The 26,387-nt window shown below is 41.8% G+C and overlaps 1 protein-coding gene across 10 annotated transcripts in view; it reads left to right on the forward strand.

The window, feature by feature from the left end:
• Window positions 1-26,387, forward strand: part of kcnma1a (potassium large conductance calcium-activated channel, subfamily M, alpha member 1a) — a 754,381-nt gene that overhangs the window by 160,472 nt on the left and 567,522 nt on the right. For all 10 annotated transcript variants that reach the window (XM_080215698.1, XM_080215701.1, XM_080215700.1 and 7 more), the window contains exon 2: window positions 4,628-4,792. In XM_080215698.1, coding sequence (XP_080071824.1) covers window positions 4,628-4,792 — 165 coding nt within the window. The remainder of the gene's footprint in view (window positions 1-4,627; window positions 4,793-26,387) is intronic.

Genomic DNA, 26,387 nt, shown 5'->3' on the forward strand with positions numbered 1-26,387 from the left:
AATGATGATGTGGTGAACAACTGACAGTTTGGACATCTACCAAAAGGGTGATGTCAATTCTATAGTACCTTTCATATCCTCAAGATTCCCACAGCACTTCACATACAATGAAATACATTTGAAGTATATTCATTATAAGATTGCAATCTGTTAATAACTAACATCATAGAGTTGCAAGCTTGCAGTGCTGTGACTCTTTATCCTTCCACCTCCCAACTTTCTCTCCCCTTGTGTCCGCCCATCCTCTGCCTTCTCCTTCTGCTTTTAGTTATTATTAAATTGAACTGCCATTCAAGCCACTGAGACACTAGAAACGGAAATAATTCCAACACTGATCCTTAAACCGAAACGTTAATGGCCAATTCCCAGCCAGATGTCCGAACTATAGACTGGAATTCTCTAACCTTGCCCGTGGCTGGGATTCTCTGGTCCCGCTGCAGTGAATGGAGTTTTGGCTGAGTGCCAAATTCTCCGTTCCCGCTGGCAGCCGTGACGGGGCTAACAAGATTGGCGAATCCACATACATTCTAAGTAGTAACTTCTAATAAGTAGACTTATTTGCTAAGCAGGATGAGCTAGCATCGAGGAATTCATGGGGCTTTTATATCCAAAAGGCGCCATATATCAGGAAGAAGAATTAAAGAGAATCGATGAGAAGAAGATTGTTATGTTGTCAATGAAGCAATTCTGCAGATAGTTTATATTTGGCTGGCTAAAGAAACACAGACTGAAACTAACAAAACAAAAGTTTAGGAAACCTTTCCATACCGTTCATTGTGACGTAGGTTTGAATTCATTCCAGAATCCATCTTCTATTTTGCAGCATTAACTTTCTAAGTTGCTAGTCACAACAATCCAGGGATGTATCACATGTCACAAGCCTATGTCTGCAGTATAGGCTTGCTGACCATCAGAATCCTTGCACACTGATGAATACCAGCCTCCTATCCATTGACTCTGTCTATACTTCCCGCTGCCTCGGCAAATCAGCCATCATAGTTAAGGACCCCATGCACCCCGGCCATTCTGTCTTCCACCTTCTTCCTTCGGGAAAAAGATACAAAAGTCTGAGGTCACGTACCAACCGACTCAAGAACCTGCTGCTGTTTGACTTTTGAATGGACTTACCTTTCATTAAGTTGATCTTTCTCTACACCCCAGCTGTGACTGTAACACTATATTCTGCACTCTCCCGTTTCCTTCTCAATGAACAGTATGTTTTGACTGTATAGCACGCAAGTAATAATACTTTTCACTGTATGTTAATGCATGTGACAATAATAAATCCAATCGAATCAAAAAACTACTGTCCCCAGTTTGTCCTATCTCCTCACCTGTCTAACACCATATAAGTGCCTAAATAAATCTGTTCATGTGCAAGTGTAAGCACACAGCATGCAGGTATTTTTGATGTATTTTGAGTGTTTAATGCAGTGGTTCACTGGTATTAACTGAATGATGTGGGTGTGCCGGTGTTGGACTGGCATAAGCACAGTAAAAAGTCTGACAACACCAGGTTTTAGTCCAACCGATTTATTTGATAATAGACTCACAAGCTTTCGGGGTTAGTCCCTTCGTCAGGTGAATGGAGAGTTCTGGCCTCAGACAGAGCATATAAAGCACAGACAGTTTAGAGATTACTAATTAGAATGCGAATCCTTACACCTAACCTGCTGTTCAAGACCCGAAGTGGCTGACAATGTGAGTGGAAGGAGCACTGATCACAGGTTAAAGAGATGTGTATTGTCTCCAGACAGTACAGTAAGTGAGGTTTTGCAAACCCAGGCAAGTCACGGGGGTTACAGATAGTGCGACATGAACCCAAGATCCCTGTTGAGACCGTCCTCATGTGTGCGGAACTTGGCTATCAGTCTCTGTTCAGCGACTCTGCGCTGTCGTGTGTCGTGAAGGCCGCCTTGGAGAATGCTTACCCGAAGGTCAGAGGCTGAATGCCCGTGACCACTGAAGTGTTCGCCAACAGGAAGGGAACAGTCTTGCCTGGTGATTGTCGAGCGATGTTCATTCATCCGTTGTCGTAGCGTCTGCATGATCTCCCCAACGTACCATGCTTCGGGACATCCTTTCTTGCAACGTATCAGGTAGACAATGTTGGCCGAGTTGCAAGAGTATTTATCATGTACCTGGTGGATGGTATTCTCACGTGTGATGATGGTATCCATGTCGATGATCCGGCATATCTTGCAGAGGTTGCTGTGGCAGGGTTGTGTGGTATTGTGGTCACTGTTCTCCTGAAGGCTGGGTAGTTTGCTGCGAACAATGGTCTGTTTGAGGTTGTGTTGTTGTCTGAAGGCAAGAAATGGGGGTGTGGGGATAGCCCTGGCGAGATGTTCGTCTTCATCAACGATATGTTGAAGACTCCGGAGAAGTTGTTGTAGCTTCTCCGCTCCGGGGAAGTACTGGACGACGAAGGGTACTCTGTCCACTGTGTCCCGTGTTTGCCTTCTCCGGAGTCTTCAACATATCATTGATGAAGACGAACATCTCGCCAGGACTATCCCCACACCCCCACTTCTTGCCTTCAGACAACAACACAACCTCAAACAGACCATTGTTCGCAGCAAACTACCCAGCCTTCAGGAGAAGAGTGACCACAATACCACACAACCCTGCCACAGCAACCACTGCAAGGCATGCCGGATCATCGACATGGATACCATCATCACACGTGAGAATACCATCCACCAGGTACATGGTAAATACTCTTGCAACTCGGCCAACATTGTCTACCTGATACGTTGCAAGGAAGGATGTCCCGAAGCATGGTACGTTGGGGAGACCATGCAGACGCTACGACAACGGATGAATGAACATCGCTCGACAATCACCAGGCAAGACTGTTCCCTTCCTGTTGGCGAACACTTCAGTGGTCACGGGCATTCAGCCTCTGACCTTCGGGTAAGCATTCTCCAAGGCGGCCTTCACGACACACGACAGCGCAGAGTCGCTGAACAGAGACTGATAGCCAAGTTCCGCACACATGAGGACGGTCTCAACAGGGATCTTGGGTTCATGTCGCACTATCTGTAACCCCCGTGACTTGCCTGGGTTTGCAAAACCTCACTTACTGTACTGTCTGGAGACAATACACATCTCTTTAACCTGTGATCAGTGCTCCTTCCACTCACATTGTCAGCCACTTCAGGTCTTGAACAGCAGGTTAGGTGTAAGGATTCGCATTCTAATCAGTAATCTCTAAACTGTCTGTGCTTTATATGCTCTGTCTGAGGCCAGAACTCTCCATTCACCTGACGAAGGGACTAACCCCGAAAGCTTGTGAGTCTATTATCAAATAAATCGGTTGGACTAAAACCTGGTGTTGTCAGACTTTTTACTGTATTAACTGAATACCAGGGATTGAATTTTGGGTCATGACTCTGGACCTCATCACTTCTTTTGACTTAGAAACTATGGCCTCAATTTTAACCTTGGTTGTATGAGTAGCAAGGCAAGTTTGGAAACTCAATCCTTCCTGCAGAAATGTGGGCTGGGTTATTTTAACTTCCAGCTCATTTAAAACTTGTTGGCCCATTTCTGACGTGGAACAATCTGGAAGTTATTGGGAAATGGCAGAAAATTATGATGACCAGAGACTGGGCATGTGGCTGGTGGGATTGGATGGAAGGGGCATCACGTGGTTGGACTGTTTGCTTTCAAGAAAAGGTCTAATTATCTGGCCCCTCAAAAGAATGCAGAAAAACTTTGCCTTTCTCAACCGTTTTCAGGCATAATCCTCACCTAACCCAGTTTAACTTGGCAGTAAGGTGGCCATTTATATCATCATGCATACAAATAAGACCCCACCTGGAATTGCACACGTTCCCTTCCTTCCATCTCGGAAAGCAGGCTGACATGTAATCTGGGCAATTGTTGTTGCCTAACTGTCCACTTTCTGCCAAGTAGATAGAGTTAAAATTATTCCCTGTGACTTGGGGTTTCCCATGTATGGTAATGGCTGGGCTTGCAGACGGAGTACTGATGTGAAACATGCACTAGTTGTGAGGAAATAACCTGATTTCTGTTCTGCTTGCTGACACTATTGATGAGGTCCTGAAACTGGGCAACAGCATGAATTCTGCCACCCAAAGCACTGTTTGTCTGTGCTACAGAATGCTGCCCTTGCTGTTGTTTTGTGGCTTGCTGAGATATATGAAGGCAGGGCTAAGCTTTAACAAAACAGTGCCTGAGATGCAGATCTCTCTTGACTTTTAGTTATGTTCCCTTCTGGTTGCCATTATTACGAGCATTACAACAAGAACAATGTGACATTCTTTGGAAATGTATCCTCCATCCTGTCATCTTTTACAAGGATGTTAGTGATTTGAATTATAAAGAGAGGATGGGATGACTTTTCCTGGAGCGTAGGAGGATGAGGTTTATAAAATCATGAGGAGTATAAATAATGTGAATAGCCAACGCCTTTTCCCCAGTGTAGGGGAGTCCAAAACTAGAGGTCAAAACTAAACGCAGGCAAATGGGGCTAGTTCAATTTAAGAAACCTGATCAGCATGGATGAATTGGGCTGAAGGGCCTGTTTCCATGCTGTATATCTCTATGGCTGCCTTACTGGTGGAAACTAAAACTATATTTTCCTGTTTGCTTTTTTCAGGATGCACAGAAAATTGGTGTTGGCTCAGCTAACCAGCCAGATGATGTTCTCCAAGAGCTGGACGAAAAGGAAGAAATACCACAAGGGGAAGTGGGCTGGATGACTTCTGTAAAAGACTGGGCAGGGGTCATGATATCTGCCCAAACTCTGACTGGCCGAGTTCTTGTGAGTCTTAACTTTACCTTCACTCTTCATAGTTGCAGTGTATGTGATTCGACCGAGTTTGTTGTGTTGACACCAGATAGTGCCTGTGCTGTCTCTGATTGGAGCTAAAATTTATTAAACTGGTTGGTGGTAAAATCTACAATCATGTAGAGAAATGAAAGCCAAACAAAAGGAGTTCAGTAACTGCAGAGTTATTTGGATATCATTCTGTACTTTTAATGCAGCACTCAAAAACAGAGATTATAAAAGGAGGAAAGAATGCATTGTTTTGTACCTTTTTTATTGAAGATTCCTGACCAGGATCCTGATAAATCTATCTCAAGCAGTTCTTACCAATGTTTACAAAGTTAATACCAAAAGCAATTGTACATTGCTTATGTAATAGAGCAGATGTAAGATCAAGGCAAATTTGGCTTGGAGTAATTGGGAAATTTAAAGTCAAAATGCATGATGCTTTTGCAGGCTTGGTTTGAACAATCCTCAATTCGCATTTATAGTGATTCCTATTTTTACTCTGGAGATGGTCAGCTACACAGCAGCAAATTTATCTGCATTTAATAGGCTAGAAATTTGCAGGTCAACAGAGGCTGGATGCAGGGGTCGAACTCTGCACCAGAATGGGTAGGCCCAAGACCCTGCTGATGTTGGTCTGCATTTATATTCGATTGAGATCAGTTGGATAGTGGGGTTGGGAGGGTGCGAGATGGTCGTGATAGGGGAGCGTGTAATGGGGAGAGGTTACTGGAGGAGAAAGAGCAGGTTGGGGAGATGTTGACTGAGAGAGGTGGGGCTTGTTAATGATTGGGAAGGTGCAATTGGAGTTATCAAGCGAAGTGGGTGACACAAGGTAGCTGATTCAGATTGGGGGAGGATGAGAATGATCCAGGGGGCAATTAGGAGAGTGGGAGATAATTGAGGAGAAAGTTGAAGGGTATGGATGGAGTTGGAGACCAGCAGCAGCCTGTGATTTTACAGGAGGAGCAATCCTGTATCTCTCAGTATCACACTCAAGGATCTATCTTTTTCATAAACTGACACTTTAGGTGACAGATAGCAACTGTGTTAAGGGCAAGATGATTTAGTGAAGGAGGCATCAAACAGGCATTGCATGTTGCATTTTCAAGTAAGTGGCCTAATGGATGCTATTTTAGGCATGGTTCCTGGGTGCCTCTCTTGATGCTATGTAACAATATGGCAAGTGGTGCTTTTCTAATAGAATATTTTGGTGCCCATTCCACACCTGTAAAATATGCCATGTTTCGTTGAATTTCTAAGCCTGTCTCTGAGAGGTAGAAATGTCCTGAATTTGTGCTTTACTCAAAATGGCAGCACAATTGTTTTTGAGTTTTTATGATAGATCATTAACACTAAGGCTGGAATTCTCCAACCTCGCCCATGGCTGGGATTCTCCCATCTTGCCGCTGTGAATGGAGATTTGGCTGAGCGCCAAATTCCCCGTTCTGGCTGACAGCAGTGGTGGGGTGTATGACAACAGAGAATCCCAGCCGATATGCTCTTATTTCAAATTTCTTTCTTTCCATTCCGAGTGTGACGAATTCCTTGTTTTTATCTTGTGAAATTAGGCTGAAGTGTTACTGACTTATCAATAATCAAAAGCTGCTGTGAAACAAATATTGGCAACTGATCTCTCTCTTTCAACAAAAAAAAGTATTGACTTGGTGTCACATAATCTCAAGGCATTGTGTTGACTTGCTTTCAGTTTGAGGTAAAAATTGGTTAAACCTGATTTTAGGCCTTTAACCACCAGCATGAAGACATGATGCCCGAGTCCCACCCATGATTGGCCAAAATCCAAGTAAGTTCATCTGAAGTTCATGCCAGCCACAGTCCAATAATGTTTAATAATCAACTGTTCAATTGTTGAGATTCAAATGATTATTATTCCATGTTTTGTTAGTTGCTTTTTCTTGTGAATGATAGTGTAGTTATTCATTCTGCAATATGTAAATTTCCAGATGTTAATCTTCATAATATGTATTAGGTGAAGAGTTTCTCTATAATTAGCTTCAGATTCTTAGAGTGAATATGTGGAAATACTCTCACCACCAGTGGTCCTTCGACATTTGGTAGCTCTACTGAGAGCCAGCACAAATACACACCCAAGATTTAACAAGCCCTTCATATGAAGTTAAGACCACGTATTATTGAAGAAAGCAACAAATTTCAACAATAATGTTTTTGGTTTCAGGAGATAGTTATAACTTGCTTGACATTTGCTCTTGAAGTGTTATCTTCAAAAGATCTTTAATTATCTTATTAAGAATAATTTGACATGTAATTGTACCCACTGTTCTGTGTCAAGAAGTAATTTTTGATAGAAGCTGTTATCCTCGAGGAATGGTGTTGCAATCGTTGTATAATAGCTTTTGTCCTACATAATGCTGCGTGATCCCAGTTGCACCCAAGGTTCAGATGGCATTTTTAAATCTTCAGTCTTATTCTGCACCTCTTATTTAAAAACCTGCAGCACTTGCACATATATATGTTCAGTCGGATAATTTCAATGGGAAGCTTTGCTTAAAAAGAACATGGTGGCTTACCATTGTATTGCCGTGGCTCTATCTCTGGTCTTATGGTACAGAGAAATGATTCCTGTATGTTTACTCTCCAGTTTATTTGATAGTAACCTTACAAGCTTTCGGAAACGGTGTTTCTTTGTCAGGTGTGTGGAAGGTTCCACACCACCTATCGCCTTCCACAAACCTGACAAAGGAACACCGTTTTCGAAAGCTTGTAAGATTACAATCAAATAAGCTGATTGGACTCTAACCTGGTGTTGTGAGACTTCTTACTTTGTTTACCCCAGTTCAACGCCGGCATCTCTATATCATGTTTACTCTTCTGGCAGTTGATCAAATCTAGTCCAGTGAATTACCCTTACACCTGTTAACTAAATGGGACAGTGAAGAGGTGGCACAATGACACAGTAGTTAGCGCTGCTGCCTCTCAGCACCAGGGACTTGGATTCAATTCCAGCCTCAGGTGACTGTCTATGTGGAGTTTGCACATTCTCCCCGTGTCTGCGTGAGTTTCCTCCAGTGCTGCGGTTTCCTCCCACAGTCCAAAGATGTGCGGGTTAGGTTGAATCGCCATGCTATATTGTCCCTTAGTGTGTCGGGGGATTAGGAGGATTACAGCGATAGGACCTGGGTGAGACTGTTCGCAGTTGGCTTGATGGGCCAAGTGGCCACCTTTTGCTGTAGATTCTATGAAAGACCCAGTGTGGATGAGAAGGTTACTGGATGATGAGCAACCACCATCCCAAACCTGTGGTTACAGATCAGTGACGGTGGGAAAAAGTGACTCACTTTCACACTTTCCTTGCCTTCCTGTTTCCCCATCAATAAGTTAAACCAGATCTGGAGTTTAAAAATAGGAGACAGCAACAGAAGTGGACCTGGACAATCCTGGGTTGATTAATGCACCAAGAACTGCATCACCAAAGTGAAATAGAAGTATCGTAGGTTGGAAAGGGGCATTGACTTGAAAGTTATCTCTGTTTTCTTGCCACCGACACTGGCAAATAAGCTGAATATTCTCAACATTATTTATTTCCTGAATCAAAAAAAGTTGTTGAAAGAATATTAATTAAATCAAACTTTTTGAAAATAATCTTGCATCATATATTAGCTGGATACATGAACTGTAACCTTGGAATCTTCCAATCTATGGAGTGAGACATTTAAAAGTAATAATTTTGGAACATTGCATAATTTGCTCCTAATTCTTGCCTGACCAGGAGCCAACCTGTGTACAAGTAATTTCCTCCACTTAGAGTTGGTAGCTGAGACTGATCTCCTGACTAAGAAATTATTAATAGCAAAATTGCACTGCAGCTAATGTCCAAGTGCCAATACTCAATGCCAAGTTTTTCTGAAATGCAAGCACACAAATTCGATCAATCTTCGTTTAAAAACCAAGCTGATTAAAGATCAAATATGCGTGCCAACTCTTATCTCAGCATATTACAAACGATATGCAAACATTATTTGTTCACATTTATTTCAGAATATTTCTTGTGAGGTGCTTCAAATTCCAGCTTGATTCAGATCAGTTTGATCTCTTGTAATTCTTATTGTGGGAGCTGAAGCTGAGTTTGTGCTCCTGACCCTGAGATTATTAAGAATAAAACCGCACTCTGGAAAATGCTGGAATGCCCATCTGTAATGCCATTGAAAGGCAAACACATTATGGGGTATAAGAAGTGCAAAGCAGCCCTGAACCTGCATATTTTGGCAAAGCGACGTATCTACTAATTATCTAGATGAAAAATATACAAAACAGCATGTGGTGTTTTAATTTGAAAGATGGGAAAATGGCAATCAGTACAAATTAGTTTAATTTACCATTGAGACTTTCTTGCTGTTTCTCAACAAGCAATGTTCTGCATCAAAGGGAATGGAAGGTGGGAGAAGATCGTATTGCTTGAATCAAGACAATAAATGTTCTCTTTTGTCTTAAAAATTACATTACCCTTCCAACTGTTCTCTTGTTGTACTTTGCTAATTGTTCACTGTTTAGGAAACAATATATATCATGCTTTATGTTTTGTTAAAAAGCGCAACCAGCAAATTAAATATGATTTTCAATTTAATTGTTTTTTTCTCCAATCATAAAACTCTAGTAAGGTGGTGTTAACCGCCAAGAGGGTTAATGGTTTTGTATGATTTTTATTCTGGTATTTTGTTTCACATCTCCGTTAAAATAGCACACAGGCGGACGGTTCGTATTTTTACGATTGAGATTATGCAAACTCAGCTTCTTGGGACAATGTGGTTGCAAGGTTCTTGGTGTAGAGTTCCATTCAGGGTGAACACCAGTTACTGTAGAGTCTTGTAAAATGATAGAATCTGTGGAGCTGCACCATGATGCGTGTTAGTAACTATGGAGTTCCATAATGAGTATCATTGACAATTGAGCTCCCTTGTATGTGTCAGTAACCATGGAACAGCACTAGCATGATTGCAAAATTCTACTGGAATAAGAAATTAGGTAAGACTCTTTGCAGATAGCAGTCAAGCGCAAGAATTTTGGCTGTTCATTTTTTTTTCCCTTTCTTATCCTGGGGTTACTAAACAAAACATCTTTGTGATGATTAGCCAACTCAACATAAACACTAATTCTTTGGAGTAATACTCCACTGATGCATTTATTCATGGATCCACAGAAAAATCCAGCTTCTGTTAACTTGAAGTGGCCTTTATCTGCCCTGATAAAATTTCTGCAGAACCTACAACCATGGTGATATTTGCACGACGTAAAATAAACCAAGTGTCCTAGAATGGAAAGTATTTGGGAAGGGGAGTAGTAAAATGAGCCATCTCATCCTATTGGAGTTTAGATATTAACCAACCAAAGGGTTGCCAGCTTAAGTTGAATGCCCTTCCCTGCTCACTTCCATTATTAACCATCCATCCACAGGATACACAGCCTTCCCACGCCAACTGGAGATGAAATTATGCTCTTTGTTATCGGTTGGATAATTCTTGGCTGTCAGACAGAAAGCTTATTTTTCCACAGTGGCACCTTGAGCTTAGTCTTAAATTTCTGGAGACTTTCTGGTCAATTGTGAAGGGTAACTTCATAAATCATTTAAGCTGGACAGTTAGGTTAAAAAAAATGACCTCCATTTTTTGGTTGTAATAATAGTGAAATTGCCACTGTTCATTGTCATTACAACTATGAACTGACAGCAGCATCTGGCACGTACACGTTTGCAATTAAATGCCGAAATCCAGAAATTTCTGTCTGTGATTCTCTGCTTTTTAAAAAAATTATTTCATGGGACGTGGGTGTTGCTGGCTGGGACAGCGTTTATTGTCCTTCCCTATTCGTCCTTGTAGTGCATTTAAGAGTCAACCACGTTGCTGTGGATCTGGACTTACAAGTAGGCCAGATCAGGTAAGGACAGCAGATTTCCTTCCCTAAAGGACATTCGACTTTTAATTCCATTTTTTAAAATTCAGTTCAAATTTCACCATCTGCCCTGCTGGGATTCAATCCTCGTCCCCAGAGTATTACCCTGGGTCTCTGGAGTACTAATGTGATGTCTCAAGTTCACAATTATTGCTGAACAACCTCTCTGACTCTGAAAACTAATTTTTCATTTATGACGTGTCATATTTCTCCATTATGTTTTTTTAAAGTTCTTGGATTTTATAATTTTAAAGTTTAATGAAATTTCAGCTTATGTGTCAGTCCTCCGAATATCTGAATATTTGTTTTGTTTGCTGTAACATTAAAAAGTGAATGATATTCAGTGCTTTTACTTCAATTTGCTGTCTGTGAGAATCCATCACTGTGATTGGCTGGTTTAGCCTGCTTTATGCCATCACCGTTACAGGACACCAGCAATCCCCTTGAACTGGTGCCAAAATCAAATTAATGCCAGGATAGGTGAAGTCTACACCACAGAGATCACTTGATCTTTGAGGTCAACAGTGAGTGCCATCAGTTTGTTGTTTGGCATTGCATCTGAGCTCTATATTGGTAACCTCATCTGCTATCCTGATTTCTTTTGATTCTGATTGCCGCACATCTACTCTGTTTTGTTTGCCCTAAGCATTTTTCAAGAAAGTTAATCATGGTGCAGCCCTGTAACTGCTCAGTAAAGCTGATTACATGTCTGACCTAGAAGAACAACAGATAGGAGAGCTACTTAAAGTGAAAGGGTAAAAATGGGGATGAGACCAGGGTCATAAAAATCATACAGGAATAAGCCAATGAATCTACTTCTAGTTCTTGTTGCTGTTAAATGCTTTTAGAGAAATGATTTCATGCTGGTAGAAGCCAAAGCTCACAGGGTTCCATCGTGCAATTTTAAAAAAAAAAGCTGCTTGACTCCGTCTGGCTAATCACAATATTATTGTGAGCTTTTCTGACCTGCCCTGGAGCTGTATAGTCCCAGTTGTTGCTTCACATGGATAACATACAGATCAAGAGGCAGATGGTGTTCAACGTCTCATGCTCCATGTGTTTCCAGACGCACTCCCAAATGTTAACTATCCTTCAGGCTGGAAAAAAATTAACATATAAAAGTCCTAAATCGGATTCCAGTTAAAAGATTAAAGAAAAATGAAAAGTGTAATGTTGATATAATGCAACCACTGTGCATTATGCCTGGTGTGCCGATTACAGTAATACTTTAACTTCATAATATGTATAAACACGCTAACATAAAAACATTTGGAATAGGTCTTAAATATAAGAAGTTGTAAATTGTAAAATGTGATTACAAGCTTCGACCAAAAGTCAAACATTGTGTGTCGCCCATAATATAGATGGCTGTATCTCTATGGGTCTAGCCTTCAGTCTGTTTCTCATTGCCCGGTAACCATTTTATAACCACATTCACATAGATCAACATCTGCCTGTTCAAGACAGATTTGCTGTGTAAAGCCCGACTCCTGTGACAAGTGCAGGGCTGACTTGAAGTAATATGAGGTGCAGTCATGCGGAGATAGTTTGGAAAAGAAATAAAAAACCTGGCAGCCTTTAAATCCGCCACAATTAAATTGCTGAGACGATCAGATGAACTCTCCCTTCTGTCATTTTCCAATCTGTGTCACAACAGTGATGGGCTAATAAAATGTGACTAAAGTCCATAATTTCTGCTTCCACTTTTGCATGTTATTTTTACATAACTGGGGGTTAAAGCTTTGTTAAAGATAATTCTTGATAACGAGTATAAAAATAATGAGCCACTCAAGATAACTAGAACAACTGTTGTGTCATTCCCTTCAATCCATCACTGTCACTAAAATATAAAGAATATTTTACTCATGGCTTTCAATCACTTTGAACCATGTAGCTAACTGCCGCAAATTTGCAAGACCAGCAAAATCCATCCTGGGAATGTTTTCTGTGTGACACGTGCTGGCCCACCGCATGCTGAGATAAGTGCACCCAAGACTTTTGGATTCAGCTTATTTAAATAAACTCCAAATGTAGCTTTGGCCTTGAGTTGACAGCTTAATAGGGCAAAGATGCAATTGGTCCAGCAGCTGATACTTAAATAGAACTGTACACTTAAAATTAGTTGTTGCATATGGGGAGATGTTATTGCAAAAGCTCTTATGACGCTTCAAATTCAAATTTAAATATCTGTCTGATTTTGCTAAAGCTGGGGACCAGGAAGAACAGTGAAGCAAAAATGGAATAAAAAACCAATGTGGAGATGCAAAGTGAAGCTTGTGGAAAAGTACAGCAGCTGGTCCACCTGCTGAAAGCTGAATAAATGGGCAATCCGTTGCTCAGTGCGGGTTTGAAGAGGGCAAGCCAACATTTATACCTTGTCTGTGAAGAGATGGCATATGCACATGTGTGGAAGTGCATTTATTCCAGCCTGTATTCTTGGGAACCTGACCACTTGAGGAAAATGATTTTGATTTTATTGAGTAATGTCTGCTTTCCACAGTAAAAGTGACAAAGTTTTCCCTGCAAGCTTTGCTGAGCAGTTACAAGGCTGCATTAGATACAAAGATGCTTAGGGCAAGCAAAACAGAATAGATGTGTGGCAATCAGAATCAAAAGAAAGCAAGATGACACAAGAGGTTACCAATACAGAGCTAAGATGCAATGCCAATAGATCTTTTTGTCACTGTAGACAGTCTGCTGTCCAACTTGATATCACTGGTGATAACTTGGATAGATTAAATGGAATAGGGACATGGGAAGAACATTCTGCTCCTATATCTTATGGTCTTATCTTAAAGCCCCTTTATTGCGTAGTCCTTAATAGAGATTTCATGAAATCACTTCGGATATGCAGCAAAAAAAAAGCCATCCTGTTCATCCAGAGTATGCTGGCATTTATGTTCCACTCGGGCTTCCTCCTCCTAAATCTACCAGCGTCACCATCTATTTTCATTCACCCTCAAATATGTGACTAATTTTCCTTAAATGCATCTACGATACTCAATCACTCCTGGTCACAAGTTCCACATTCTTATCACTCTGGGTGAAGAAATTTCTTCTGAATTCCCCACAGCGTTTCTTGGTGACTATTCTATATTGATGGCCTTTGGTTAGGGTATTTCCCAGAAGAAGAAACATCTCTGTATCCACTACCAAAACTTTTCATAATTTTAAAGATCCTAATTAGATAACCCATCAAACTTTTTTAAGACAGAATACATTGGCCAATAAAAGTATGTCCATCTCCATTTTGATATTTTTAATCAAAGTCGTGTCAATAACTTTTTTTCGGGAAAGGGTTTTAGGTTTCCACTACCTTTTTATGTGAAGAAGTGTTCTTGCCATCACCATTGACAAAACTGAAATAAATATTTAGGTGGATTTTGTGCTTTCAACTGGTCTGGAGATGGCTTGGCTGTGTGACAATGACCAACAGGTTAGTTCTGACATATCCAACAAAGACAGAGTCGATAAACACACCTCGGATCAGGACAGGTGTGCACATATGAGAACCGTCCTTTCTCATCTAAAGAGCCATAAGGAACTCTGCTTTCTGCCCATTTCCATCACTGCAACAAGAAATAGCAGCTCAAACCAGGATGGTTATTCATGGGATGTGGGCATCGTTGGCAAAACCAGCTTTTGAACCCATGTCCCCAGAATATTAGTCTGGGCCTCTGGATTATTAGTCCAATGACATTACCACTACACCACCACCACCTCCCCAAAATGGAGTTGGAAATATGTCTTTAGTGCAATAGATCAAACTGAAATTGCAAATCAGATGAATGTACCAATCACAATACGGATATAGCAGTATTTGTTGTCATCTGTCAGATCCTTATTCAACAACTTGATGTTTCAATCCTTCCAACCAGGCCTCTCCCAGAACACACAAACGTCATTAACCAAAGTCATGAATGTCATTCCCTAGGATTTTCTTATCCTGGGTTGTCAACAACAGTGTCCTTATGGATTATTCTCGGAAAAAGTCCTGGGAGTTCATAGAAGATTGGTCATGGCCCTATCAAAACACCTGCACTTTATCCCACCCAAAAAAAATTGAATCCACTGGAGATTCAGATGGGTGTCTGTGCGACCTGAGCTACCAGCCAGAGGAGTGGTACACTGCCAACTTTGGCTTGAAAGAAATCTGTACATCTGGGATTTACAGTTTTATACTATATCCAGCAGGAAACTAGTTTCAAGCTCAGATATAGATTGTTGTTTCAATGTACGCACGTGGCCAGGCTATGACTGATGTTTTGCAGCCTTTTCTCTTGGGACCATTGATGTTCATCATTATCAGTAATGATTTGGGTCAAAGTATTAATGGAACCAGCCACACATTAGTGGATCATACAAAAATATGCGCAGGAGTAAGGAATTTGGAGCAAATATATAGGTTACTGGCTGATTTAGACGAATTAGACTAATGAGCCTTTATGTGGCAGATAATCTTTAGTGGATAAGCTTGATATAGAGCTTTTTTTTATCTGGTCTGTCGAGGATGCAAGGTATAAGTTTGTTGGATGGCGGATTACCCAGTGTGAATGTAGGAATTGCTCTCTTAGTGGAGCTTCTAACACACAGGCAAAGTTAATTTTGCAGCTTCCCATTGTAGCCTAAGTAATGCTGAAAGTTTAGGGGATAAATTCAAAGGACACCTATGATGAGAAGAAAGAAATTGTCCTTTATCTACAGCGGACTCATTAAATAATAGGCAGGTGTTTGTCACATCAAGTGTGGACATCTGATTCTGACCTAGTTTGGACCATGTTAGGATTCCGATTACTTCCTGCATTGATTTTTAAAACATCAACTCTGCATGAGTTAATAAAATGTAGAGGTTAAACATGTGGTACTAGCCTTACTCAGTTGTAGCCATGGCCAGGGAGAGAAATCATGACTTGGTGTTTCAGAAATTGTCACAAGCATTGAGGCGCATACCCCCCCCCACACCACAAGCATGGGGGTGGGGGGCCCACATGCACGCACGCACAATTCATGCCAGCATGATATCGGGCTGGCTGGGAAGATACGCTGAGGGTGGAAGCAGCGGTGTCACGTCTACTAATTACATTATAGTATATGCTAATCGGGCTCGGACCCTTCCTGGATGTGAACCTGATCGTGTCAGTAGAGGAGGGCAGATAAAATCCTGAACTGAAATCCAGTTAATATGAATCCCATTTTTGACCTCTCATGAGATTTAGTGGCTATTTTGGGATTTGCGCCCATGGCTGACACAGCTGCTAAATCGCGGCCAATGCCTCTATTTATAAAGCCCATTAAAAGCATCGGCTTCAGGATAATATACTTTACAACCACCACTTTGTCGGATCATTAGATACAACTTGAATGTTCATATTATGCAACAGCTCTTCTTCTTTGAACCTGGCGCTATGCAGTGTCCAACAGCAAAAGACGTGGATCTCAAGTAGTATACCAAAGTCAATCCCATGTGCAAATGAAAATATTTTGAACAAACAGTGACATATTTTATTAGCACATGACTCCTGGTTTCACTTCCAGTTTCATCAGGGGGAGAGAGGGTGCCATTGTCAATGGGGTGCAAGTGACATCCACCCCCCTGGACTGGCTAACTCTAAGGGTCAGGAACAAGAGGGGGCTGCTGAGAGGAGGAAGGAGGGTGGGGAGAGGAGGAAGGGGGGTGGGGAGCAGAGGCCTCAGCCTCTCAATCTGCATAACAGGTTTGAGGTTCTTGCTTCCAGTCTGGACGAGGACGAGGGAGGTGAGGTCGGTGAGCAAACTGCACACGGTACAGTGATGCAGCAGGGCATAGGCAAGGAGAAGGTGAAAAGGAACGTAGTAGTAATTGGGGATAGTGGGGTTAAGGGTATTGACCCTGTCCTTTGTCACAATGACAAAGTGCACAGAAGGGTGTGTTGTCTGCCTGGTGCTCGGGTCGGGGATGTCGCATCTGGGCTGCAGAGGAACCTGGAGTGGGAGGGTGAGAACCTGGTCGTTGTGGTACATGTGGGTGCCAACGACGTAGGCAAAATGCAAACTGAGGATCTGGGGAGGGAGTATGAAAAGTTGGGAATGGAATTAAAAAGTAGAACCGACAAGGTGGTTATCTCTGGGCTACTGCCTGAACCGAGTGCAGACGGGCGTAGGGTTGATAGGATTAAGGAAGTGAATGGGTGGCTCAGGGATTGGTGTGGGAGGAATGGGTTTGAATTTATGGGGCATTGGCAACAGTATTGGGGTAGGTGGGACCTGTTCGGGCAGGATGGGGTTGGTCTGAACCGTGCTGGGACCAGAGTCCTGGCGAATCGTGTAAAGAGGACTGTAGACAGGGCTTTAAACTAATTACGGGGGTGGAGGGTGCGAGGGTAGGTGACATTACGAGGCCTAAAGTTAAGGAGAGGGTACAGGTAAGGGTAGAGGCCGAGGATGTCCCAATAATAGAGGGAATGGGGGCGTGAGTATGGTTGGTGGCGTTCCGGCAAATAGGGTCCAGGTGAAGGCTGGGATGAAGGCACTTTATCTGAATGCACGAAGCATTCGGAATAAAGTGGATGATCTGGTGGCGCAGATTGGCACAAATGGATATGATCTGGTGGCCATTACAGAGACGTGGCTGCAAGGTGACAGGGAGTGGGAGCTGAATGTCCAGGGGTATCAAGTGTTTAGGAAGGATGGGCGGGAGGAAAAAGTTGGGGGGGGGCGGGCGACGGCGTAGCTCTGCTGATTAAGGATAGCACCACGGTGGTAGCAAGGGATGATATTGGAGCCAAAGAGCAGAAAGTGGAATCGTTGTGGGTGGAGATTAGGAACAGCAAAGGGAGGATGATGCTGGTGGGTGTTGTCTGTAAGCCCCCGTAGAATGATCTGGAGGTGGGGCGGGCTGTTAATGCGCAAATAAGTGCGGCGTGCAGGAATGGGACGGCCGTAATTATGGGGGATTTCAATCTGCATATTGATTGGTCGACCCATGTTGGACGCGGTGGGCTCGAGGAGGAGTTCTTGGAATGCTGCCGGGATAGTTTCCTTGAACAGTGTGTGTTGGAGCCGACGAGGGAGCGAGCTACCTTGGATCTGGTGTTATGTAATGAGGCGGGTAGAATTAAGGAGCTTGCGGTGAAGGATCCTCTTGGGGAGAGTGATCATTGTATGGTGGAGTTTCTGGTGCAGATGGAGGAGGAGAAAGTGGGTTCCGGGACACGCGTCCTTTGTTTGAACAGAGGGGAGTACGGTAGGATGAGAGAAGAATTGGCGAATGTGGACTGGGGGAGCGCGTTGGAAGGTAGGTCTGCTGAGGAGCAGTGGAGGATCTTTAAGGAGATCTTTCTTGGTGCTCAGCAGAAATTTATTCCGATGGTCAAAAAGGACCGTAGGAGGAGAGATAATAAGCCGTGGATAACAAAGGAGGTGAAGGAAAGTGTTAAATTAAAAGCGGAGGCGTTTAGAGTAGCTAAGAGGATTAAGGGCTAAGAGGATTAGAGTAGCTAAGGGCGAGAAGAGGATTGGGAGAGGTTTAAATGTCAACAAAGATTGACAAAGAAGTTGATAAAGAAGGGTAGGAGAAACTATGAAGCTGGGCTAGCGCTTAATATAAAAAAGGATAGCAAGAGTTTTTATAAATATATAGGAAGAGGCTGGCTAGGGTGAACGTTGGACCCTTAGAGGATGAGAAGGGGACTTAGTGGTAGGGGATGGGGATATGGTATTGGCAAAGATGATGTGGAATCTGTATGGGTGGAGTTAAGAAACAACAAGGGGCAAAAAACATTGGTGGGGGATGATATACAGACTATCAAACTATAGTGGTAATGTTGGGAAAAGCATTAGACCAGGAATTAGAGATGCAAGTGCTAAAGGAACGTGTGTGATTATGGGTGGCTTTAATATGCATATAGATTGAGAGAATCAAATTAGTTACAGTACCGTGGAGGAGGTATTTCTGGAGTGCATATCGGATGGTTTTCTAGAGCAATATGTTGAGGAACCAATGAGGGAGCAGGCCATCTTGGACTTGGTGTTGTAAAATGAGAAAGGATTTGTTAGCAGTTTAGCTGAGAGAACCCTTGGGGATGAGTGACCATAATATGGTAGAATCCTTTGTCAAGGTGGACAGTGATGTAGTTGATTCTGAGACTAGGGTCCTGAATCTCAATTAAGGTAACTATAATGATCAGAAGCATGAATTAACCATGATGGATTGAGAAACATTATTGAAAGGAAAGACAGTGGATAGGCAAGGGTAAGCATTTAAAGACGAATAGGTGAACACCAGAAGTTGTTCAGTTTTCCTGTTTGGTGCAAGAAAGGTAAGGAAATTGTGGCCGAACCATGGCTTACAAAGGAAATTAGAGATAATATCAGATTCAAGGAAGAAGCATACAAATTGGCAAGAAAAAGCAATAGGGCTGAGTACTGGGAGCAGTTTAAAATTCAGCAAAGGAGGACCAAGGGATTGATTAAGAAGGGAAAAATAGAGTATGAAAGTAAGCTGGCGGGGAACATAAAAACTGACTGGAGAAGTTTCTATACGTATGTAAAGAGAAAAAAATTGACAAAAACAAATGTTTTTACCCTTACAATCAGAAACAAGACAGTTCACAACAGGAATAAAGAAATGGCTAAGGAATTAAATTCCTTTGTGAAGACTGAAGCAAAGTATCAGAAGTGCTGAGAGAAACACATTGTAGTGAGGAGCTGAAGGAAATCAACATTCATAGGTAAATGGTTTTGGGGAAATTGATGGGATTGAAGGGGGATAAATCTCCAGGTCCAGATAATCTCCTGATAACTGTTTATGTTATATATCAATGATTTGGAAGAAGGAACTGAATGTATTGCTGCCAAATTTGCAGATGATACAAAGTTGAGTGGGAGGGTGCGGAGATGCTTCATGATTTGGACAGGTTGAGCGTGTGGGTGTGTGTGTGTGGCACATGCAGTATAATGTGGATAAATGTGAGGCTATCCACCTTGGTAGAATAATAGGAAGACATTATTACTTGAATGTGTGTAAACTGAGAGGGGTGGATACTCTATGAGACCTTGGGAGTCTTCATACAACAGTTGCTGAAAGTAAGCACATAGGTACAGCAGGCAGTAAAAAAGGCAAATGGTATATTGACCTTTCATAGCAAGAGGATTTGAGTATAGGGATAAAGATGTTTTGCTGTAATTGTATAGGGCGTTGGTGAGGCCACACCTGAGTATTATGTGCAGTTTTGGTGTCCTTATCTGAGGAAGGATGCCCTTGCTGTAGAGGGAATACGGCAAAGGTTTACCTCGCTGATTCTTGGGATGGCAAGTCTGTCATATGAGGAGAGTTAGGATTATATTCACTAGAGTTTAGAAGAGGAGGAGAAGATCTCATAGAAATTTATAAAACTCTAACAGGGTTGGGCAAGGTAGATTCAGATAGAATGTTCCCAATGTTGGAGGAGTCCAGAACTTGGGGCCATAGTTTGAGGATAGGGGGTAAACCTTTTAGACCTGAGTGAGGAGAAACCTCTTCACCCAGAGAGTGGTGAATGTGTGGAATTCACTACCACAGAAAGTAGTTGAGGCCAAAACATTGTTTGATTTCAAGAAGAAATTAGATACAGCTCTTGGGATGAAAGGGATCAAGGGATGGGGGGGAAGAGGGATCAGGATATTGAATTTGATGAAAAACCATGATCAAAATGAATGGCCGAGTAGGCTTGAAGGGCTGAATGGCCTACTCCTTCTTGTTTCTATGTTTTTAAGATTGAAACCAGACTACAAAGATGTCCAACAGTGCTTATCGGGTGAGATCAAGGATTCCTAGATTCTACTTGGCGAAAGTTGACTTCTCTAGAAATTGTCAGATCACTAATATCAAATTAGGCACCAGAGCCAGTGTATTGATCCTCTCGAATAAGAAACCACGGCTGCAAAAAACTTTGGCTATAAACAATGGACACACAGCTCTTAAGGCTCTGCAGGAATCTGATGTTCAGATGTAGGCATGATCCTAGATCTATTCTGGGGAGGTAGCAAGCAAATGTTCAAAATCTTATATGTTGTCCAAAGCCAATCTTTTGCTCTCTCTAGTAGGGATGCCTTGTTACCCTTAACCTTCTCCAAAATAGCAGGACTCCAAAACAACCTTTGTCATCAATTGCACAGGACTTCAAGTTCCCAAGAGGTCTACCAGAGAAGAAAATTTTGACTGGGACGCCAACTCTTGTCTTCCTTCTTTGCAGAGTTGGTTTGTTCAACTCCCTTGCAGAGGGCAGAAACTCCTCTTTGGTCAGTCCAGCCAAACATTCAGACATATGGCACCATTCTTTAAGGCATGCAACGGAACAATGAGCTCCAATGGCTGCTGTGACACAACCTGGGAACATCGTGGCAAATAAACTGCAGTTTCCACCAGAAGCACACAGCTACAGTAAGGCAATACAGAAGGAGGAGAATAGCGACCACCAACTCAGAGCACACCTCAGCGACGCACAAGGGTACAGGCAACAACACAGTGTGACAATGAAAGCTAAACTGCTCATGCTCATGAACTCATGGATGAGAAACATTTAAACAGAATGGAGATACACCGCCAACTCTTATTAAGATCATGACTGACTCCATGGAACAAGAAAACCTGTGTTCATACCCTAAAGGAGCAGAGTAAAAACCATCAGTGACACTATCTGGCCATTGCTGCAGGGAGTTGCAACCATGTGAACCATGTTGGAACATTCAGAAGGGGCGAGGGAATCAGGAATCCTAGGCAAGGCCAAGGAGAGGAAGGTGTACTGTCACTGGTGTGCCTGTTAGATAGATCTCCATTGGATGCGACCTGTTAGGAAGCCATATCCAGGAGCTCCATTGAATTGGGGAGGACAACAGCCAGGTTTCAGAGTCAGGGTGTTCAGTGCTGTTTGTGGATAATGACTGTCTGCAAGAGGGACTGTGAAGCAGGTAACAAAGCTGCGAACTGTGCCCAGGTCAGTGAATCACACTGTCTGCACACCCTCTCCCAGACTCTGGTCGCAACCCTCTTGTCTTGAGTCACATGGTCAAGGGTTCATGCCCTGCACCAGAGGTTTGAGTACTGACAGTGTGTCAGAGTTACTGTGGTGTAAAGCTGAGGCCTTGTTTGTTGTCTGAGGTGGACGTAATGGGTAACTGGGCAGTATTCAGAGCAGGGCTGGAGATGTCTTCCAGTGTCCTGGGCAACATTTATTCCTCAATTTATTAAAACAATCAGATTGTCTGGTCATTTACCTCGTTACGGATTGTAGAAATTTTCATGTGAATGTTTCAGTTTTCACAAATAAACTGAATTGTGGTATGTGATCTCAACACACAACAAAACAATAAACAAGAAGAATTTGGTGTTCAGAGGTTTTTTATTTTGAACGGTTTCTCATTGATATATTATTTTCTCAAGCTTTTGGCATTGGCGGGGTGAGGAGGTTGCATTGTCATCTTTTGAAGCTGATTAGCATCATTTCTGAAGCTTATTGGTTTGCATAAATGTTACCTCTCCACCTTCATGTATATAGCTTGCACAAGCAAGCATCTACTTATTGTAATTAGTATTTTGAAAGTCCTGAATTGTCTTGGCTCAGAGCAAATAGGAGCCTGCTATAGCTTCTTGGGAATTCATCGATTATCCAACAACTCTTGATGAGTATAGAAGCCGGACACAATCGTTTAACTAGTCTTAGCATGGGACAGATTTTTGCATATAGTTGGAGAGATACTTAAGTCTGTTTTCCATTAAATTAATTACATTGTTTTCACAGTCTTGTTACATTCCCGAGGCAGTAACCTGTGAGGCCTCCATGCTGACAGATGATTGGCATTAAACAGAGCCTTGACCAATCCAGGCCACCGTACCCTTGTTCACTGATGCAGAAAATAAGAGAGTGCTGAAAAAGCAGCCGCAATTACTGTGCAGAAATCAGTATCCATGCAGCCTTTGAGGCAATAAACATCTTAATGATCCCTGCTGTTGCGTACAGCTGAAACCAAATGTGCGCGCACCAACACTCAGCTCCTTTCTGCACCGGTTCTGCTCTGAACTTTGGAGCTCCAAATCATTATGTACATCACCTGATTTTGGAAAATGGCTTGCTGTTAGCAGATGACCAATCTAGTGAGATTTGCAGATCTCTCTGCAAATCGTTTTAGAACTGACTGATACCAGTGCATAGTCATCAGCCCCTATGAATTTAAGATTAAGCTGTTGTTTCACAAAACTTGAATCAATATGAGCTATATTGTGATTAGTTTGCAAATGAAAAGGAACTTGACAACATCCCCCTTTCGTGACATTCTAGTTCATGGTTTTTAAAAAGAAATTAAACGATTTCAGAGAGAGGCGTTTTATTCATATGTAATCCCCTTATGGGCACAGTGGTTAGTGCCTCACAGTGCCAAAGGTCTGGGTTCCATTCCCAGCTTGGTTCACTGTCTGTGCAGAATCTGCACATTCTCCCCGTGTCTGCATAGGTTTCCTCTGGGTGCTCCAGTTTCCTCCCACAGTCTGAAAGATGTGCTGGTTAAGTGCATTGACCTGAACAAGCGCTGGAGTGTGGCGACTAGGGGAATTTCACAGTAATTTCATTGCAGTGTAATGTAAGCCTTACTTGTGACTAGTAAATAAATCTTAATCGAATAAAGCAAATACACGAACAGCATCTTCTTACATTGTAAAGAAGTACATTTGATTTCCCGCAAAGATTTAAGAACAGGTGTCGATGTTTAACTGCAACAAAATGGATATTGGATGTATTTTTAAATGCTGATTAGTTGTCAAAGACCTTCTGAATTTCTCTCTCTCCTGATGGACTGGGAAACAATATTCTTTGTGAACATCACTAACTCTCATCTGTTTCACTGCTTTACTGAGCAAATGGAGGTAAATGGGGCTCATGGCCTTCAAACTAATTATATTATAATCCTCAAGGCTAGATGCATTATACCATTAAAAAAAGTAATTTTATACTACAACTTCATACTAGTTTCATTGTCCCATACCCAGTCAGTGTTAAATAAAGTACAGAGATCATTGCACATTTTTCTGATTCCAGAAATCAATATCAAGTCTTAAAATTTGGCCAATGTTTTTGAGTAAATCTCTTTTAAACTTAAAAACTTGCCGTGGTATTTGTTAAGGGTATGAACAAAAACCTAGCTCCAGTAAATCCTACTGTGATGAGTTAAAGGAATGCATTGCCTGAAGGTGTGTTGGAAGCAAAACACAGCTGTAACGTTTCAAAAAATGGACACTGGAAAAGAGCAAAGGAATGGGATTAATGGAATATCTTTGGCAAAGAGGCGGCAGAGGTATAATGGGCTGAATGGTCTCCTGCACAGTATCATGCCACGAAAGCTGTTGGATCAATATCAAAATGCAGTTGCTTACCTACGTGTGATTCCAGTCCCACATCTTGACCCTTCAGCAACTTGTGAAGAGTAATAAATACTCCCTGGTTGCAGAGTCTCCCCCCACCCCACCCACCCACCCATCCAGGGTGTAGGATCAACCATTTAGCCCACAAAGTCTTTACCTCTCACAAATCACAAACAGTTTATTTTATCAAGGATCATCCATAAAGGTTATTATAGATAGAGCTCTTTGAAACTATTTCCTGACTCCATAAAGTAAACCACTGAAACTCTAGGATGGCAGTCTAACATTACATCCCATGTTATTCCACACTGACTACTTGCATTCCACAGATGACATGATTGTGATCTTGGCTGGACTGGATCCTAAACGTTATAGGGAGCATTTGATAAACTCAGTCTATGCTTAAACTCTTCAGTCCTGTGGTTAACTAGTTATCCATTTCTTTTGTTTAATAGATCTTGTTGGTGGGAACGATTCCATGTATGTATGTCCCATTAGTCAAACAATTTCAATCATCCACTGATTCCTTTTAAAGTTTCTTTACACATAAGTTTATTTTTGTCCCCCTCCCCACACCTTCTATTAAGCCCCCATGTACAATGTTTGTGGTCCCTTCCCACTTTAAAAACTTAGCTAGATGCTTTGTGATGGCTAAGATTAAGGCAATGATTCGTTGACATATACAGACCAGCAAGATGTCAGGCATAAATCCTGTGCAACACAGTAGGTTTTCTACACAGATTTCCATCTACAAACTTGATTTCGGGCACAGTGGATTATTCTTTGTCCCCTCATGGCCAGATCTACACAAAATGTTTCTGAGGTTGAGCACAAAAACTTTGGGGTTCAATCATCTCCAGCTTTCATTGTGGTTGACTAAAGCAGATTGGGAAATTAGATTACATGTATGGCAGTAAATGAGCAATAGCAAATATTTAAAGACGTTTTTCATAGTTTGCAACAAGTAAGAAATTCACAAGAAAAGTGAATCATGCATAACCATACAAAGAGATTAAATAGAATTAGATTAAAAGAGAAGGCTTTTAATATTGCAAAGAAGTATAGTAAACCTGAAGATTGAGGGAGCAAAAGAAGCTGCTAAAGGATAGCCAAAAAATTGATAGGGGGAGAAAAAAGGCTGCGTACACTAGTAAGAAATATATAAATAAGCTGTCGGAGCTTCTACAAGTATGTTAAAAAGGAATCAAGTAGCAAAGTAAATGTTGTCCCTTAGAAACTGAGACAGAAGAAATTATGTTGAAGAATAAGGAATTGGAAAAAACATTAGAATGGTTGTTTTCACAGCAGAAGGCAGAAAAAGATAATGTGCAACCAAAGATCTAATGAGAATGTGAAACTTGAGGCAAATAATATTTGTAAAGAGAAAGTACTAAGGAAATTAACAGGTCTAAAAACCATCAAAATTTCAGAGTCTTGTATCCCAGGGCTCTAGAAGAGTTGGCTGCAGAGATTTTGGATGGACTTGTTGTCACCTACCAAAATTCTCTAGATACAGTAGTGATCCCAGTGAATTGAAAGATAGCAGATATAACACCTCTATTCAGGAAAGGAGGGAGAGAATAATGGCTAGTTAGCTGCAGGTCAGTTGTTGGGGAAAATGCTGGAATCCTTGGGATGATAGAATCATAAGGACAAAGAAGGAGGCCATTCAGCCTGTCGAATCCTGCAAGGCTCACGAGCAATCCACCCAATCCTATCTCCTTCTCTGTATCCCATTGCTTTGCACAGTTCTCTCAAGTGGCCATCAATTTCATTTAAAAATCATTGACCTTCACCCTTGTAGTTCGCGAGTTCTAGGACATTACTATTTGTTGCGAGAAAAATCTTCTCCCTGGGGACTTTGGAAAAATCCTGGAATGTTAGCAGCTTTGTTGAAAAAGTGGATTCGATTTCAAGAGATTTTTCTTTAATGTGAAATACTATTACTAAGGAGTAATAATCACAACATTTGTGATTAAATGTATTCCTGTAGGTTTCATTACATGACTTGCCATTAGTCAGCCAACTCATTAATATTTGTGGCATACTGCCTTCCTATGCTGGTTAGAAAACCAAAAAACTCATTCTCAATTACGTGATGCTTGACTGTCAGTCAAACAACTTTTCTCCACCCCTCATTTTCTATATTTTTATACTGGGTAAAGACAAATATTCAAAGAAAATGTTAAAAACACACACCCTTTTTTAAAGTCCCAGTGACTTTTTTCCAGAGTTGCACACAGCAGTGTCCTGGAGATTAATTTTCAGTTCCCGGACATTCCGGGCCAA

The sequence above is a fragment of the Carcharhinus amblyrhynchos genome, chromosome 31, assembly GCF_965287045.1.
Source record: "Carcharhinus amblyrhynchos chromosome 31, sCarAmb.v2.hapA, whole genome shotgun sequence".
Taxonomy (NCBI): Eukaryota; Metazoa; Chordata; class Chondrichthyes; order Carcharhiniformes; family Carcharhinidae; genus Carcharhinus; species Carcharhinus amblyrhynchos.